Below are 13418 nucleotides of genomic sequence, written 5' to 3'. Positions count from 1 at the left end.
AATCGGTGATTATCACCTCGGGTAGTCTCCTCGTCAGTCTTACGTAACATGAATCTTGAACATAATGTCTAGCCTAGAATAAAACTATACAATAGAGTAATTTCAACTCGTAGCTTTGGCTATGGCCGACATTTCGCGCGGTTTTTTTCTCTACGCGAAAAAGCATGGATGAGGTCGTGTCACGTGAGACTGAAATCACTGAATTGCGCAACATTAACATTCCAATGTATGGAGTCTTTAATAATTATATTTACGAAAAAAATATGTAAAAGGTGAAATATGATAATTTTTATTACGCAAAATTGCCAAGTTGAAACCTTGAAAATTGAACTATAATTAAATATCTTATGGAACGTTGGGCTGAAGTAACTCGCAACTTAACAGTGCCAAGGGAAACCTAGAACGTGACGCGTACTAAACGTAACCGGTGAATCTTTTTCGGGCATTTGTTTCAATGCGAAATAATTTTGGTTTATTTTAAATAAAGTCGCGAAAACGGTTGTACAAGGAAATAAATAACAATGGAATCGTAGTGACTACACGCGGTTTCCCCTGGCGTTTCTACGTTCATCGCTCAATCTCCGCAAAGTCGATTACGTGATGGAACTGCTACGGGCGACTTCGACGCCAAACTGGTATTTTTCATCATCCGATACGACTTCGGAATATCAAATTAACACTTTTCGCGAGGAAAGAATTAATTAGAAGCTTAGATAATGAGGTTCGGGCCGTCTTTATGGCCTCAGTCAAATATTTTTTGAACAAAAAACTCTTATTTTTATATCTTAAATTACGTACCTGTACTTATTTTATTGCAGTGTTGAATCTACAGCGCCACGATGTTTTGGCGGAGGCAATTGGAACTGAAGTACATTAGAGGAACCTTTTTCAAGGGCAAATAAATTAATAAAACATTACAGCAGGTACGGTATATTAAACCATAATGAAAATGTTTTTTCCATTATCGTTACCAGGAAAAAATTCTTCACTGTTAAATAACCAACTAATCTACTCCATACACACTGTTATCTAAATGAATATAAGTAATAAAATATGAGTCATAGGATACGTGCCTTAACTTAACTTGATGCGGAGATGGGATAACAAAAATTGAATTCCTATTAATACCTAGCGGTCGGTTTTGGCATTATGAAATTAAAATTATTTTCTATTCAAAAACGTAGTACCGCTCATTTTTTGTGTAAAGATAATGGCAGCCCGTTTTAAATTTAATTTTAGCAAAGACCTAACAAAAAAACTGTCGTTTTTAGATGCAAATTAAAGTGTTAATTTTTCTTCGCGAGCTTGAGTGAAAAGTCTGTAAATTTCGAAGACTTTAACTATAAAATATAATCCATTCATTTAATTATTATTTAATTATGGTGCTGAATAGCGAGAAAACTTACCACGTAGATTACTTCGGTTCATTTACTGCTTATATACATATAGGCCTATCTCCGAACATAAAATTACAAATATTTATCACCAAGGTGTTGTTTAAAACCAAATTTGTTTTTCTCGAAATTACCAACGTTTAAGAAATTATAGTTAGGAAGAAAGCGTGGAGCATTAAACACAAATCATTTGATTATTATTAGTATTTCGTTGTTTAACACTTATCATTATCTTCCAAGGTTATTTCAAATTTTATTTTGAAAACGAAATAGCAATAAATTAGTCATCGTCTACGCGTTCAGACGTTTTATAGAACGGGCTTACTCTCTTCATTTATCGAGGGATTAACAATTATAAATTTAATTTTTTCGATTGTTCGCCTATTAAGTGACTCTGAAAGGAAATGTAAAGACAGACAGCGTTGATGATTGCGTAAGGAAGACTTATAATAGCTCTAGTGATAAAATCAACGCTACATTGGGCAATATTGTCATTAGATAAACAGGTAGTACCGTCGTGATTGAAAGTAATTAAAACTGACAGAAAGCGTAGTTGAATGGTTTCGCTAGTGAGGAAGGCGAACGGGTCCCGAGAAACGATTTTCGACATCGTTAAACAAGGCTAATTATGTCTTTTTACGACGAATGAAAGGCTGGGTTGGGATAAACTCTGGAAACTGGTTATTCCCATTTAGGACACTTTTAATTTCACCGTTCAAGTGTTCACGCGAATGGTTTTAGTACGAGTTTGGTTAGCAACCGACGGGAGATCAAAAATAAATTGGGTTTATAGATTCAGACTCGCCCTAGAAGTGGTAAACCAATATTAATTACGATTGAAATTAGAATTAATTATTAATTTTGTCATTCATTTTTGGGTTTTTTTTCGCGACATTACAGGATGTCTGTAGTTGAAGAAATCGATCGGAATTTGTTGTTTGTCGGATTTAAATACAACGCGAAGAACTTGTCATCGTCGTCCGGATACTTGAGCAACTCGACCAATGTCCGAAGCGAGTCTAGCAGCGACCAAAACCTCGCCATGGGCCGGACTCGCGACCGGCGTCTGTCCTGGCCAATGGCGGATCCCAGAAACGCGTTGGATTTCGAGCGGAACGCCAAATCGGTGGTGAATTTGACCGATGACAACCACGAGGGTCTGCTCTCGCTGAGGTTAAACGAAGACGGTTTCGGCTCGAATCCTTCGGAGAACTCCGTCTTCACGAGCAGCGACGAGCTCTACGTCAAGAAACACAGGTCCGTGTCGTTTCGTCCCGAAGCGCACTTGCTGGATCCGGCGGTGGAGTGCGGGATGGAGGGAGGCGGAGACGAGGACAATGGCCGCTCCAAGTCGGCGACGTCGCCTCACGGATTTCGAGAAGGCGCAACGACCCGCGTCTTTGTGCGAAACGTCTTGTTGCCGCCGGACGGCGACTGGGGATGGACGGTGGCCACTTGCGGCTTCTTCATCTCCTTCTTGACCTTGGGTCTCATCAGGAGTTACGGAATACCGTACGCGGCGCACGCCAGAGTCGGACTGTACATTTACAGCGTGGCGCATTCCGTTCTACTCTGTTCCGGTGTGTTCCTTTTCAATATCACTCTCCCAATTGTCGCTTAAGCCTATACAGTATAAAGATGGTTGTCAAATTGGGTGTCATTGATAAATATAATAAAACCCTGTTTTCGTTACGACAAAAACACCCCATTAACGGCGGATGACGCGAAAAAAATGTATTAGGCCTAACGGAGATTTTTCGCGTCGAAGTTCGTCGTCGCGGCGTTAGTGAAATTTTTGTCGAGTGTTGGCCGCCTTAAACAGCAAATTATTATATTTTCGATTAACTATCTCGGTACACGTGACGAACTAAGTATGAAATATAACCTTTATAATTATAATGCCATTTACCGAAAAAAGGCCTATAATCTATTGTTGGAACGTCTGGTTAGAATGTTTAATTTTTTTTTAATTTTTCACTTTGGTTGAGACCTATAATCAATAGACACTTTCACCATATCTGAGACCCTGTTATTTAATGTAGTTCATAAAGGTTTATTGTGTCACAGCATAGGATCCCCTATAAAATTTGCAAATTACTGGTTTTGTTTCCAAAACATTGTTGGAACATGACGTGTCTAAATATTATATTTAAATTGTTTTCCATTATTTAAAAAAAAAATAATTTAATAAGTTTACTCAATTATTAGTTAGTAAACAATTTCATTCGCGTAAAACTTACAAATAATTTTAATTAAAATAACAGTAAATTACTGGTCAAGTTAAAGTTTAATATTAACAAGAACATGTAGAATTAACCAAGAACTATGTACGATAACATTTTCCATCGCGGCCATGATCGCATACTTCTCAGAATGGAAAAGCCAAAAAATTGTCTGTGGCTTCATCTGGACAATGCAAAAGTGGAATATTTTCCCCACTCTAATTGAAGACTCAAAATTCGCTGATTGAAGACTCAAAATTCGCTGATTGAAGAATTATAATTTATAATTAAAATAATAATAATAATAATAACAATAAATTATGATTTATAGTCTTTATTTTCTACGGCTATATGAAAATGTAAGCTCTAGAGGCCACCAGTCAATTCCCTGAGTTTGAGAAGTATCACTTTATGGTTCCAGTATTCAATATTTTCATAGTTCTTAGTTACTTCTACGCGTTCTTGATCGTAACAATCTTTTTCCAAACTTAAATATATAAAATATAAGTATACAATTATCCACTTCAAACATCTGCCTTAAGCTCCGTCGCTAAGTGGCTTCTTGAAGATCAACAACATCATGGTGGCGCCGGTTATCGAGTGGTCCAATTATCATAATCCCCGCAGCTATATGCCACAGAACGCGAAAAAAGAAATCGTTCTTAAATTACGTAAACTGAGACTTACGCTTCGCGATGATTTATTAATCCTTCAATTGAATAAGCCCTTCTCCGTCATCGAGAATTTTTAACCGAAACGAGACCGGTTAATTTCAAGGCGATTTCGAGACGGCCTTTTACAGCATAGTTTTCCGCCTGAACGCTTACAAAGAATCGCTGCCGGGATAATCAAGAAGCCAGAGTAGAGTGGAGTCAAACAGAGTATACCTCATTCCCACCTTTGAAGCGACTGTCATTTTACGCGAGGAAAGGGGTAGATGTTTGAAAGAGTATTTCTATAGTTACATGTCATCCTGGTAGCATAGCGTGGTTGTCCCGCTAAATACTTCCCGCTCATTGATTTTATCCATTTCATTTCGCTGATTGTAAAAGATAAATATTCTAATTATAGTGCCTTTGAATGAATTTGTTTGTTTTCGAATTGGTCCAAGGAAAACGGCGCTTCTCGGAAGTATCATGGTGTTGGTGTCGTTCTTAGTCAGCTTCTCCGCCATTTCCATCCCAGTCAGCGTCATCACGCTCGCCATAGTACCAGGTAACGAAGCGACTGTTCAGTTCCATTTCGTGGTGGCTAATGGATTTTGATTCGCGTCTGTTGTTGCAGGTTACGGCACGTCACTGTGCTTGGTCGCGACTCAACAAATTATCCGGCAGTACTTTTACTACCGGAGATTGGTGGCGCTGACCTTTAGCGCGTCGGGGTCGGCCATTGGCTTGCTCATATGGCCCATGGTGCTGGACTTCTTCGCTTCGCAGTACAGCGTCTCTTGGACGTTCTTTTTGGTCGGCGTTGCCAGTACAAGTACCGTCGTATGCGCCTTGTTGTACAGGCCGGCTATGAAGTAATTGACATTTTCCTATCATGCCAAAGGTATATCAGCTTGGACGAATAATTACTGGACTCGAAATCTAAGCAAAATCCCCGGTTCCACAATTTGCATCGCCCGTCAGCGCTCCTACCGAGAGAATCGAGAAATATTTCTATCCAAATACAAAACACGCGCGTTAAAATGTCAGATGACCCGCATTCCGTCGTCTGCTCTGCAGTTTTTAATAGAAATGATGATAATAGGCTTTAGATTATTCAGTAATAATTGTATTGGGATAAAAATGAAAGGGTAATGATTTAATTAATTTAAATAGGGAGTTCGCTTTAATGCTTTTGCATATATAGTTTGTGTGAAGGTTTAAATAGATTATAAATTTAAAAATGCCTAGTCAAAATGGAAATAAAGGTGTAAGCTTTGACGACAGTGTCGAGCTATAAGAACGCTAGGCCTATCGTCGTCCGCTAATATTTGGCACGTGTTTATTATTTGGATAGAAATCTTTCCAATACTTGACACTAAGGCGCTACAAGCGGCGCGGCTGTAAAAGCACCAAACGCGCCTTTTGGTTTCGAGTCCAGTAATTATTCGTCCAAGTCGAGATTTTTAAAAAGTGCTTGTCCCCTCGGTATCCATCTAGGACATAGAAATGAATCACAGTTTCGAAGCAATTTGGCAATTGAAAGTGGCGGAAAAATTATAGTTATTTTTTTAATATCCTGCCATATCGCGTATGGTAAGAACACTATGACGGCTTTGGCCGCGCCTACGAGAAAAAAAATCGCCTTTGCACGCGCTCCCCTCTCACGTTATTGTTTGTTAAGTTAACATAGTGACGTCAAAAAAACCGTCAGCCACATCGAGACGAAAATCTGCCGCGATAAGCATTCCAAGTAGAGGTATGGATTCCTGCTCTATATAATACTCCCTCCAGACCTCGCTCGTTTTGGGGGAAAACTCAGAATTTACGCAGGATTTAGCAGTAAAATTAAACCTTCGTCGACCGGAAGTCGATAACGGAAGTTTCAACTCAAAATAACTTATTTTATATCAGAAGTTCAGAGCTGCCGTTATTGAGAGTAGTCATGTCGTAGAAACTTCATTTAAAGCTCGTTTAACTTTTAAATTTAGTTGACGCATTAATTCAAGCTGTAATTTAAATATTTAGTTTTTATAATTCATCATAAATCAAGGTTCTTAGAAACCATTTAATCTATTTTCAGTGTACGGTAGAAGCTCATCAGCTGCTCGATTTGTCGACTGCTAACTAGAGTTATCTCCCCACTGGTTAAAGAGGTTTTCCCTTCCCATAACAAAAGCCACGTTCACACTAGAGCCTAAAACCCAGTTTAGGTCGGTTTGTATGCCAGTTTTGACCGCCGACGATAATTCTTGGTTCACACGTGTGAAATCTATTCGGTTCGCTTATAGCCAAGGCTTAACGCCATTTCAAATTATGACTAGAATTTTGAAAATACTAAAATATATCCCAAAACAATTAGTTAATCACGTTTACTATACATACAGTAATATTATTGGACATTATTTAGAATTTTATTCCCATTATTTTGCGAAAATACGAGCAATTTTACTTCCCCGCCTTGTCGTTTTGAAAGCGATTCTAAGCGAACCGACTTGGACGAGTTGCTTCCCGAACCAACACGAAGCGATTTATCCCGCTGGTTTCGAAATCTAGTTATCTAAACGAAGCGATTTAAGGGGTAATTGTGAACTCGGCTAAATTGTAGAGGTTAACGGTAATAGTGTGTGTAGGGAGCTGTGGTCTCGCGTGGCATGAAGGTTTTGCCACCACCCTCCTACGCCATTTAACCCGGCCACCTGTATTAATAGCATTAATGGTCGCTAGCTGACTTGGGTATTAGCCTAGCTGATTATTATTGTTCTTGTGTCAATTAGAAAAACCAATTTAAAACGAGTCGTAGGCACAGGGCCGTGCAGAGGTATCCTGGGGCCCGGGGCAAACTTACTCGCGGGCCCCTACGATTTGCACCCCCCCCCCCCTTGAGCCCTGAAAACTTTTCCCAAGTTATCTTGATTTGCACCCCCCCCCCTTGATCTTCTTCGATGGGCCCTACAGCGACGGGCCCTCCTCGTGGGCCATTTTCGCCCGGGCCCTGGGGATTTTGCACCACCTGCCCCCCCCCCCCCCTCTGCACGGCCTGTAGGCAAATGGCCAGAGGTCGGGGATAGTTAACTTTTATTCAATAGATAAAGCTCTCAAAATTATTCGTAAAACGGTTTGATTAAGTAATTTATATTTCTGAATTATCCGATTAATTTTTTGATAAATTTGTAAAATTAAACGGAAAAACGACGTTTTTTTCGATAAAAAGCTAAAATTTTCCGAATAATACATGTTTTTTAATCATTTTCCGAAATATTAACCGGAAAATTTCTTTGTTTACATTTTTTTCCCGAAAAAAATCAATTTAATCATGGATAATGATTAACCGTCCCCGACCTCTACAGATGGCGCTACTGTGTAAATATGAATAAAAAATTTCCGTCTAGCTTTTAATTATCAATATTAACAGAAGTTTATAGTAAATCTAGGTCAGGGAATGCCAAAAATTTCTATTTGAAACATCACTATTTTGAAGGTTGAGGTCACCATTTTCTAGGTCGAAATCGACCCGTTTATAAACGATATTTTTTATTACAAGATTTTAGTATATTTTTATGTTCGCCATTTATTAGCCACTTTGGGTAGCCCTGAATACTAGATCTTTGAATTGAAACATGTTCCTTCGTTGGCTCGAGGCAATTTGGCAATATTTATTGCCAAGCCGCGTATATGTTACTTATTTATTTAATATTTATCTCTGTAAAGTTTAGAAAATTTTCTGAGAAGTGTTTTGAAAAACCAACGAGAGCTTGCAAAGATAAGCCGTATAGGAAAATAAATACTTTTTATCTTAATAGGGTATTATATACTTCTGATAGTACATAACTACCATTAAAGAACTACAAATAATTACTTTGGGCCATAATTAACCGCATTAAAGTTCAAATATTTTATTTAATATTAAAATTAATATTCAGGCTAATTTGGTATTTGAAATAAAAAACATTAGTTTCATGAAGTGGAATTTTAAATTTATTCGATTTCAGATACTACCGCAAATACTTCATTCGTTACGAAATAAGCATCGAGCAAGACGTCCAAGAAGTTCACCAGAAAATGGAGAATTTACTAAGTAACGATCAACCCGCGCCGAGCCAAGCGTGTTTAATCCGGCAAGTGAGGCAACTGATTCGACACCCCAGCTTCTACTTGCTGCTCATGACAGTCAGTTTGGCGAACACGGGAAACACTTTGGCCGTTTTTCTGCTTCCGGTGTACTTGGTACGAGTGGGCCGAACTATTTACCACGCCAAATTAGCCCTGGTTTGTCTGGCCATCGTTGACATCGTCGGGCGCGTGCTTTGCGCTCGTTGCTCCAATTTGGAATCCAAGAAGAGGCTGGCCGTCATCGTCTTGAGTTCGCTCGTTTCGGGGCTCAGTATTTTGTGCTTGACGTATTTGGCCAGGACTGCTTTTTACGCCACGGTGATTCTCACCACTGTCTTCGGGCTGACGTGCAGCAATCAGTGGAACTCGCTCTATTTGCAAACCATCATCAAAGAACATTCCACGATCGAGGAGAACGCTCTGATTCCCGCCGTTGGCATGGGCAACTTATCTCAGGGGCTGACGCTAATCTTGGCAACCATTTTAATTGGTAAAATCAACGTCTATCTCTTACCATAAGTCAATAATATATGTTACAAAAGTATGTACTAGAGAAAAATGATTTTAAAATCTTGAAATCAACTTGAAAATCCCGAAAACTGGGTGAAAATCACTTCCAAAATCTCGAAATTAGCCTAAGAAACCTGAAATCAACACGAAAATTACGCTTTGATATCTCAGTTTCTGATTTCTGTAATAACTTTGAGATTCAAAATCCCATACGCGCAATTACGAATTTCACATCATAGCCAGACTTTAGTAATTCAAGTTGTTTTTAACATCGCTTTTCGTTCTTTTTATGACGTCACAAAGTGACGTAAAAGATTCAAAATGAAGTGACATATATTATAAGATTATGAATATATTTATTTATACTTAGAAAGATTGACTACGTTTTAGACCATTTCTTGCAAGGTGAAAACGAGACCAACATTGTCTCAACATAGTAATCCTCCCTAAGTATAAATAAATACATTCTTGCTAAAAACCAACGTACGGAATAGACGTTTCAATAAAACCTGTTCAGTGATTTGCCTAGAAGTAGTAATACAGAGAGCCAGACCATACTGTCTTAATATTAGAATAAAACGGCTTGTTCAAATTCGCGCCCCCAGAAAGAAAAGCTGCGCGCGCGCTATCGACTACAGCCTTAAAAATAAAACTAACATAACACGTGACTCTTTTATTCAGTGACTCACGCATGCGCGTAGGGGAGGAAAGAAAAAAAGAGAGAGAGAGAGCGGCATTTATTGAAGCGCCTATTATGTAAAATCGTATTTTAACTTTCTTCTTTTGTTAGATGTGATGTCTGAAACGATGGAGTTTTTCGGTCGTCGCCATTTTCTCTATTGCATGGGAGCTTTTTCTTGCGTAGCTTCCATTATGATCATCTGCTCGATTTTCAGCAAATGTAAATACAGATATAACACTAACTAAATACCGTTCTTGTACAACATAAATCAAGTGATCTCTTTTTTGCACACTCATTTTGCACACTCATTTTTAATTTTAAAGCGAATAACATTAGAAGCAAAAATATTACATACTTTTGCTTTAAAGATCAACAACATTGATTTCAATTTAAGCTAAACTCATTATAAACATAAGTAACATAATACGCGTAAGTATGAAACTCCTTATTCTCGCCGAGGGGCGGATCACTCCAATGATTATTAGGACACCCTCGTATGATTAAATCTTGATTAGATTAGATTAAAATTAAACCTGTAGCCTTGGCTGTACAAAGATTTAAAATTATTAAATCATGATTAGATTAGATTAAAATTAAACCTGTAGCCTTGGCTGTACAAAGATTTAAAATTATTAAATCATGATTAGATTAGATTAAAATTAAACCTGTAGCCTTGGCTGTACAAAGATTTAAAATTATTAAATCATGATTAGATTTAAAATGATTAAATCATGATTAGATTTAAAATGATTAAATCATGATTAGATTTAAAATGATTAAATCATGATTAGATTTAAAATGATTAAATCATGATTAGATTTAAAATGATTAAATCATGATTAGATTTAAAATGATTAAATCATGATTAGATTTAAAATGATTAAATCATGATTAGATTTAAAATGATTAAATCATGATTAGATTTAAAATGATTAAATCATGATTAGATTTAAAATGATTAAATCATGATTAGATTTAAAATGATTAAATCATGATTAGATTTAAAATGATTAAATCATGATTAGATATAAAACGATTAAATCATGATTAGATATAAAACGATTAAATCATGATTAGATTTAAAACGATTAAATCATGATTAGATTTAAAATGATTAAATCATGATTAGATTTAAAATGATTAAATCATGATTAGATTTAAAATGATTAAATCATGATTAGATTTAAAATGATTAAATCATGATTAGATTTAAAATGATTAAATCATGATTAGATTTAAAATGATTAAATCATGATTAAATTTTCAATCGTGATTATTAGGATACCTTGTAACAAAGTGGTCTGCCAATCGATTCTCACCACGCTAAGATCTTTAACGATAGTCTGTTTCGCCAATGACCATATAAATCATTATGTGGCTAAGGACCCACACAGCAATTGAACAATGAAATTACGATTATATTAATTAGTAATTTCCAGATTTTTCGCTCATATTTATCTAGGAGCAACAAGGAGAACGCAGCTAGCATTTAAACACGCTAACGCAATGTTGTGTACAACTTTCATTGGACGAACCTTTACGCTGAACGTTTTACGGAAAGGGGGAAGACAATTTCCGAATTTTCCCCTTCCGACGGCAGCAAGCGCTAAAGCTTCTAACCAATGAAAAATGTACGCAAGAAAATCCACGACTTTTGACGGGTTGCGTTCTCCTTGTGTGGGGTGCTATGTTTGTTGCTCCTAGACATTTATAGCCATCAAACTAATTTGGAAGTAATTACGCCAGCAAAGAGAGAAAAAAGGGTTACTCCACTTCCGATTACGCAATCACTCTAAGACAGACTATCTTTAACCGAAATCGTTAAGTGTCATGTTACTTATGCTATAAACTAAAATTAAAATCAACGACGGATACTTCATGGTAAAAACATTTTTAAAAATAAAAATGTTTTAACCATGAAGTATCCGTCGTTGATTTCAATTTTAGTTTATACATCTAGACCATGGTCATAAAATTTAATTTATACGATTACTTATGCTATAACTGATGACTGTAAATTTAACCATGTAAAACCGGGTCTATATCTGCCGTATTACGTATTTCAACCTAAAAACGTATATATTCTTTGTTGCAACCCGTTCGTAGCGAGGGTAGTCTGCTTCTTGTGGTGGGGAAAAGGACATGGAAGGGGGAATATCATCGTGTCTTGTTGCGCCATCTGACGACTACTAGTGGAACTAACGATTTTTAGCGCGAACGCATGAACCAAGAATCTAAGGGGCCTCACTTTTCTAAATCGGAAGGCTTACTGAGGTACATCAGCCGCTTTGAAGCGCCTCAAGGATTCTGTTCAACTATCACTACGAGAGGTTAGTCGGGGCTTACAGTACGTGCGAGAAAGTTTGGTTAGGCTTAGTTCATTAAATGAAATGGATTCCAGTGAATTTGATGGAAGAATCTCAGCCATACGCGGCTTATTAGTTATTTTTACTAAAACACAATGGTTAATTGCCATTACTTAAACTTTTAACGAACCAATTTCAAAAATAAAAGGTCTAAAACTTACTAAGCCTCATCATTTACCCAAAGATAATTTAAACTCGTACCCTAGATTCGAATACTAAGAGCTTTCCCATTGACGGTAAGGCGCAAACCATGGAGCGAATTTTTTTCTGAGTTCCAGCGGGAAGTGGGTAAACGCTATCGGCACCGAGCGAGAGAGTGATTTCGAATTTAGGGTACGAGTTTAAATTATCTTTGATTTAATTGACAACAACGGCTCCAGTTTTTTCTACGAAACTACGCCGGAAATCGACTTCAGCGACGCCAAGTTGGTCCACATTGAACTAAAATTAACCGTGATTTTCCTATTCCCTGTATTAACGCGTGCTTTATAAAGCCTGAACAGTGAGTCCCCTTAGATTCTTGGTCCACGGCGAAAGTTATTTTAAACTTAATAAAGTATGTACACTAAGATGCGTCGTCTATTGAATAGTTATATTTTATCTTACAAATTGTTAGAGAATTTGCAGGTCTGAATTCTGGAAAGGAAAGAATAAAATTGTAGAATTTTTCAAGATGTAAATTTCATAATTTTTTTAATAATACGAGGCTAGACACAAACCATGGATAGTAGATTTTAGAGGATCGGTAAAAAGCCTAGTTTTTAGCCCCGTAAACCAATCACACTAAGGGAGTCGGCCAAGGTTATTTGAAAAAAACAAGTATCGCTAAGAGTGGTCACGATACTGTTCGAAAAAAGAAAAAATATAAACACGAAGTACATTTTTACGCCAAAAGGTATTTTTTTCACGTTTTTATAGATTAAATATGATATACTAAATATCTGTTGATAGTTTTTATTGAATTAAAAAACCAAAATTAAAAATTACTAAAATATAAAGCGCAAAAAATTACGTAACAGTATCAACCGCATTAGATTGCCATTTTGAAATTTTAAGATCACGTGGTACAAACGACCTTGCAAGACTCCCTCGGAGTCTCTCGAGCTGATTGATACGCGGGGAGAAATAAAATGCACTGTGGAAGGGTATCGAAAACCTGTCCCCTTAATTTACTGTCCATGAATGCACCAATCTTAAAATTCATTTATAGACAATTATTACTTTAGTTTATTTATCCGTTTGTTCACGTTCTAAATGAATGATAAAAATTACCGACCGTGTTTTGAAATTCACACCTACTGTGTGTAGCTTCCAGATAATGACGCCAGCGGCCAGCTAATTTTCTTTAATAGTCAAGGCTTATTGAAAAACGAAACGCTTTTAAAAGTAGAAATAACGCTTACTTTGGCGATATAATGACAAATTATTAAATATTAACATAAAATTTACTAAAAGCACTCTTCGTTTATAAAGGTATATATTTT

The 13418-nt window shown here is 36.9% G+C and overlaps 1 protein-coding gene across 1 annotated transcript; it reads left to right on the top strand.

The window, feature by feature from the left end:
* The first annotated feature begins 769 nt into the window (after positions 1-769).
* On the top strand, positions 770-9813 carry LOC149947308 (uncharacterized). The gene is made up of 6 exons (XM_090170873.1): positions 770-923; positions 2295-2974; positions 4688-4831; positions 4901-5138; positions 8256-8866; positions 9677-9813. The coding sequence occupies exons 2-6, from the start codon at positions 2296-2298 to the stop codon at positions 9811-9813; spliced, it is 1809 nt and encodes a 602-aa protein (XP_090026999.1). The 5' UTR covers positions 770-923; position 2295.
* Positions 9814-13418: the final 3605 nt, after the last annotated feature.

This window comes from Leiobunum rupestre, chromosome 4, assembly GCF_980474605.1.
Source record: "Leiobunum rupestre chromosome 4, qqLeiRupe1.1.hap1, whole genome shotgun sequence".
NCBI lineage: Eukaryota > Metazoa > Arthropoda > Arachnida > Opiliones > Sclerosomatidae > Leiobunum > Leiobunum rupestre.
This window is presented reverse-complemented; position numbering and strand designations above follow the sequence as displayed.

Excerpts from the sequence above, each read along its gene's own strand:
- LOC149947308 (XM_090170873.1), top strand. The coding sequence starts at position 2,296 with ATGTCTGTAGTTGAAGAAATCGATCGGAATTTGTTGTTTGTCGGATTT. Across the intron at positions 2,975-4,687 it reads TTCCGTTCTACTCTGTTCCG|TGCCTTTGAATGAATTTGTT; the intron begins GTGTGTTCCTTT and ends TTCTAATTATAG. Across the intron at positions 8,867-9,676 it reads CTTGGCAACCATTTTAATTG|ATGTGATGTCTGAAACGATG; the intron begins GTAAAATCAACG and ends TTCTTTTGTTAG.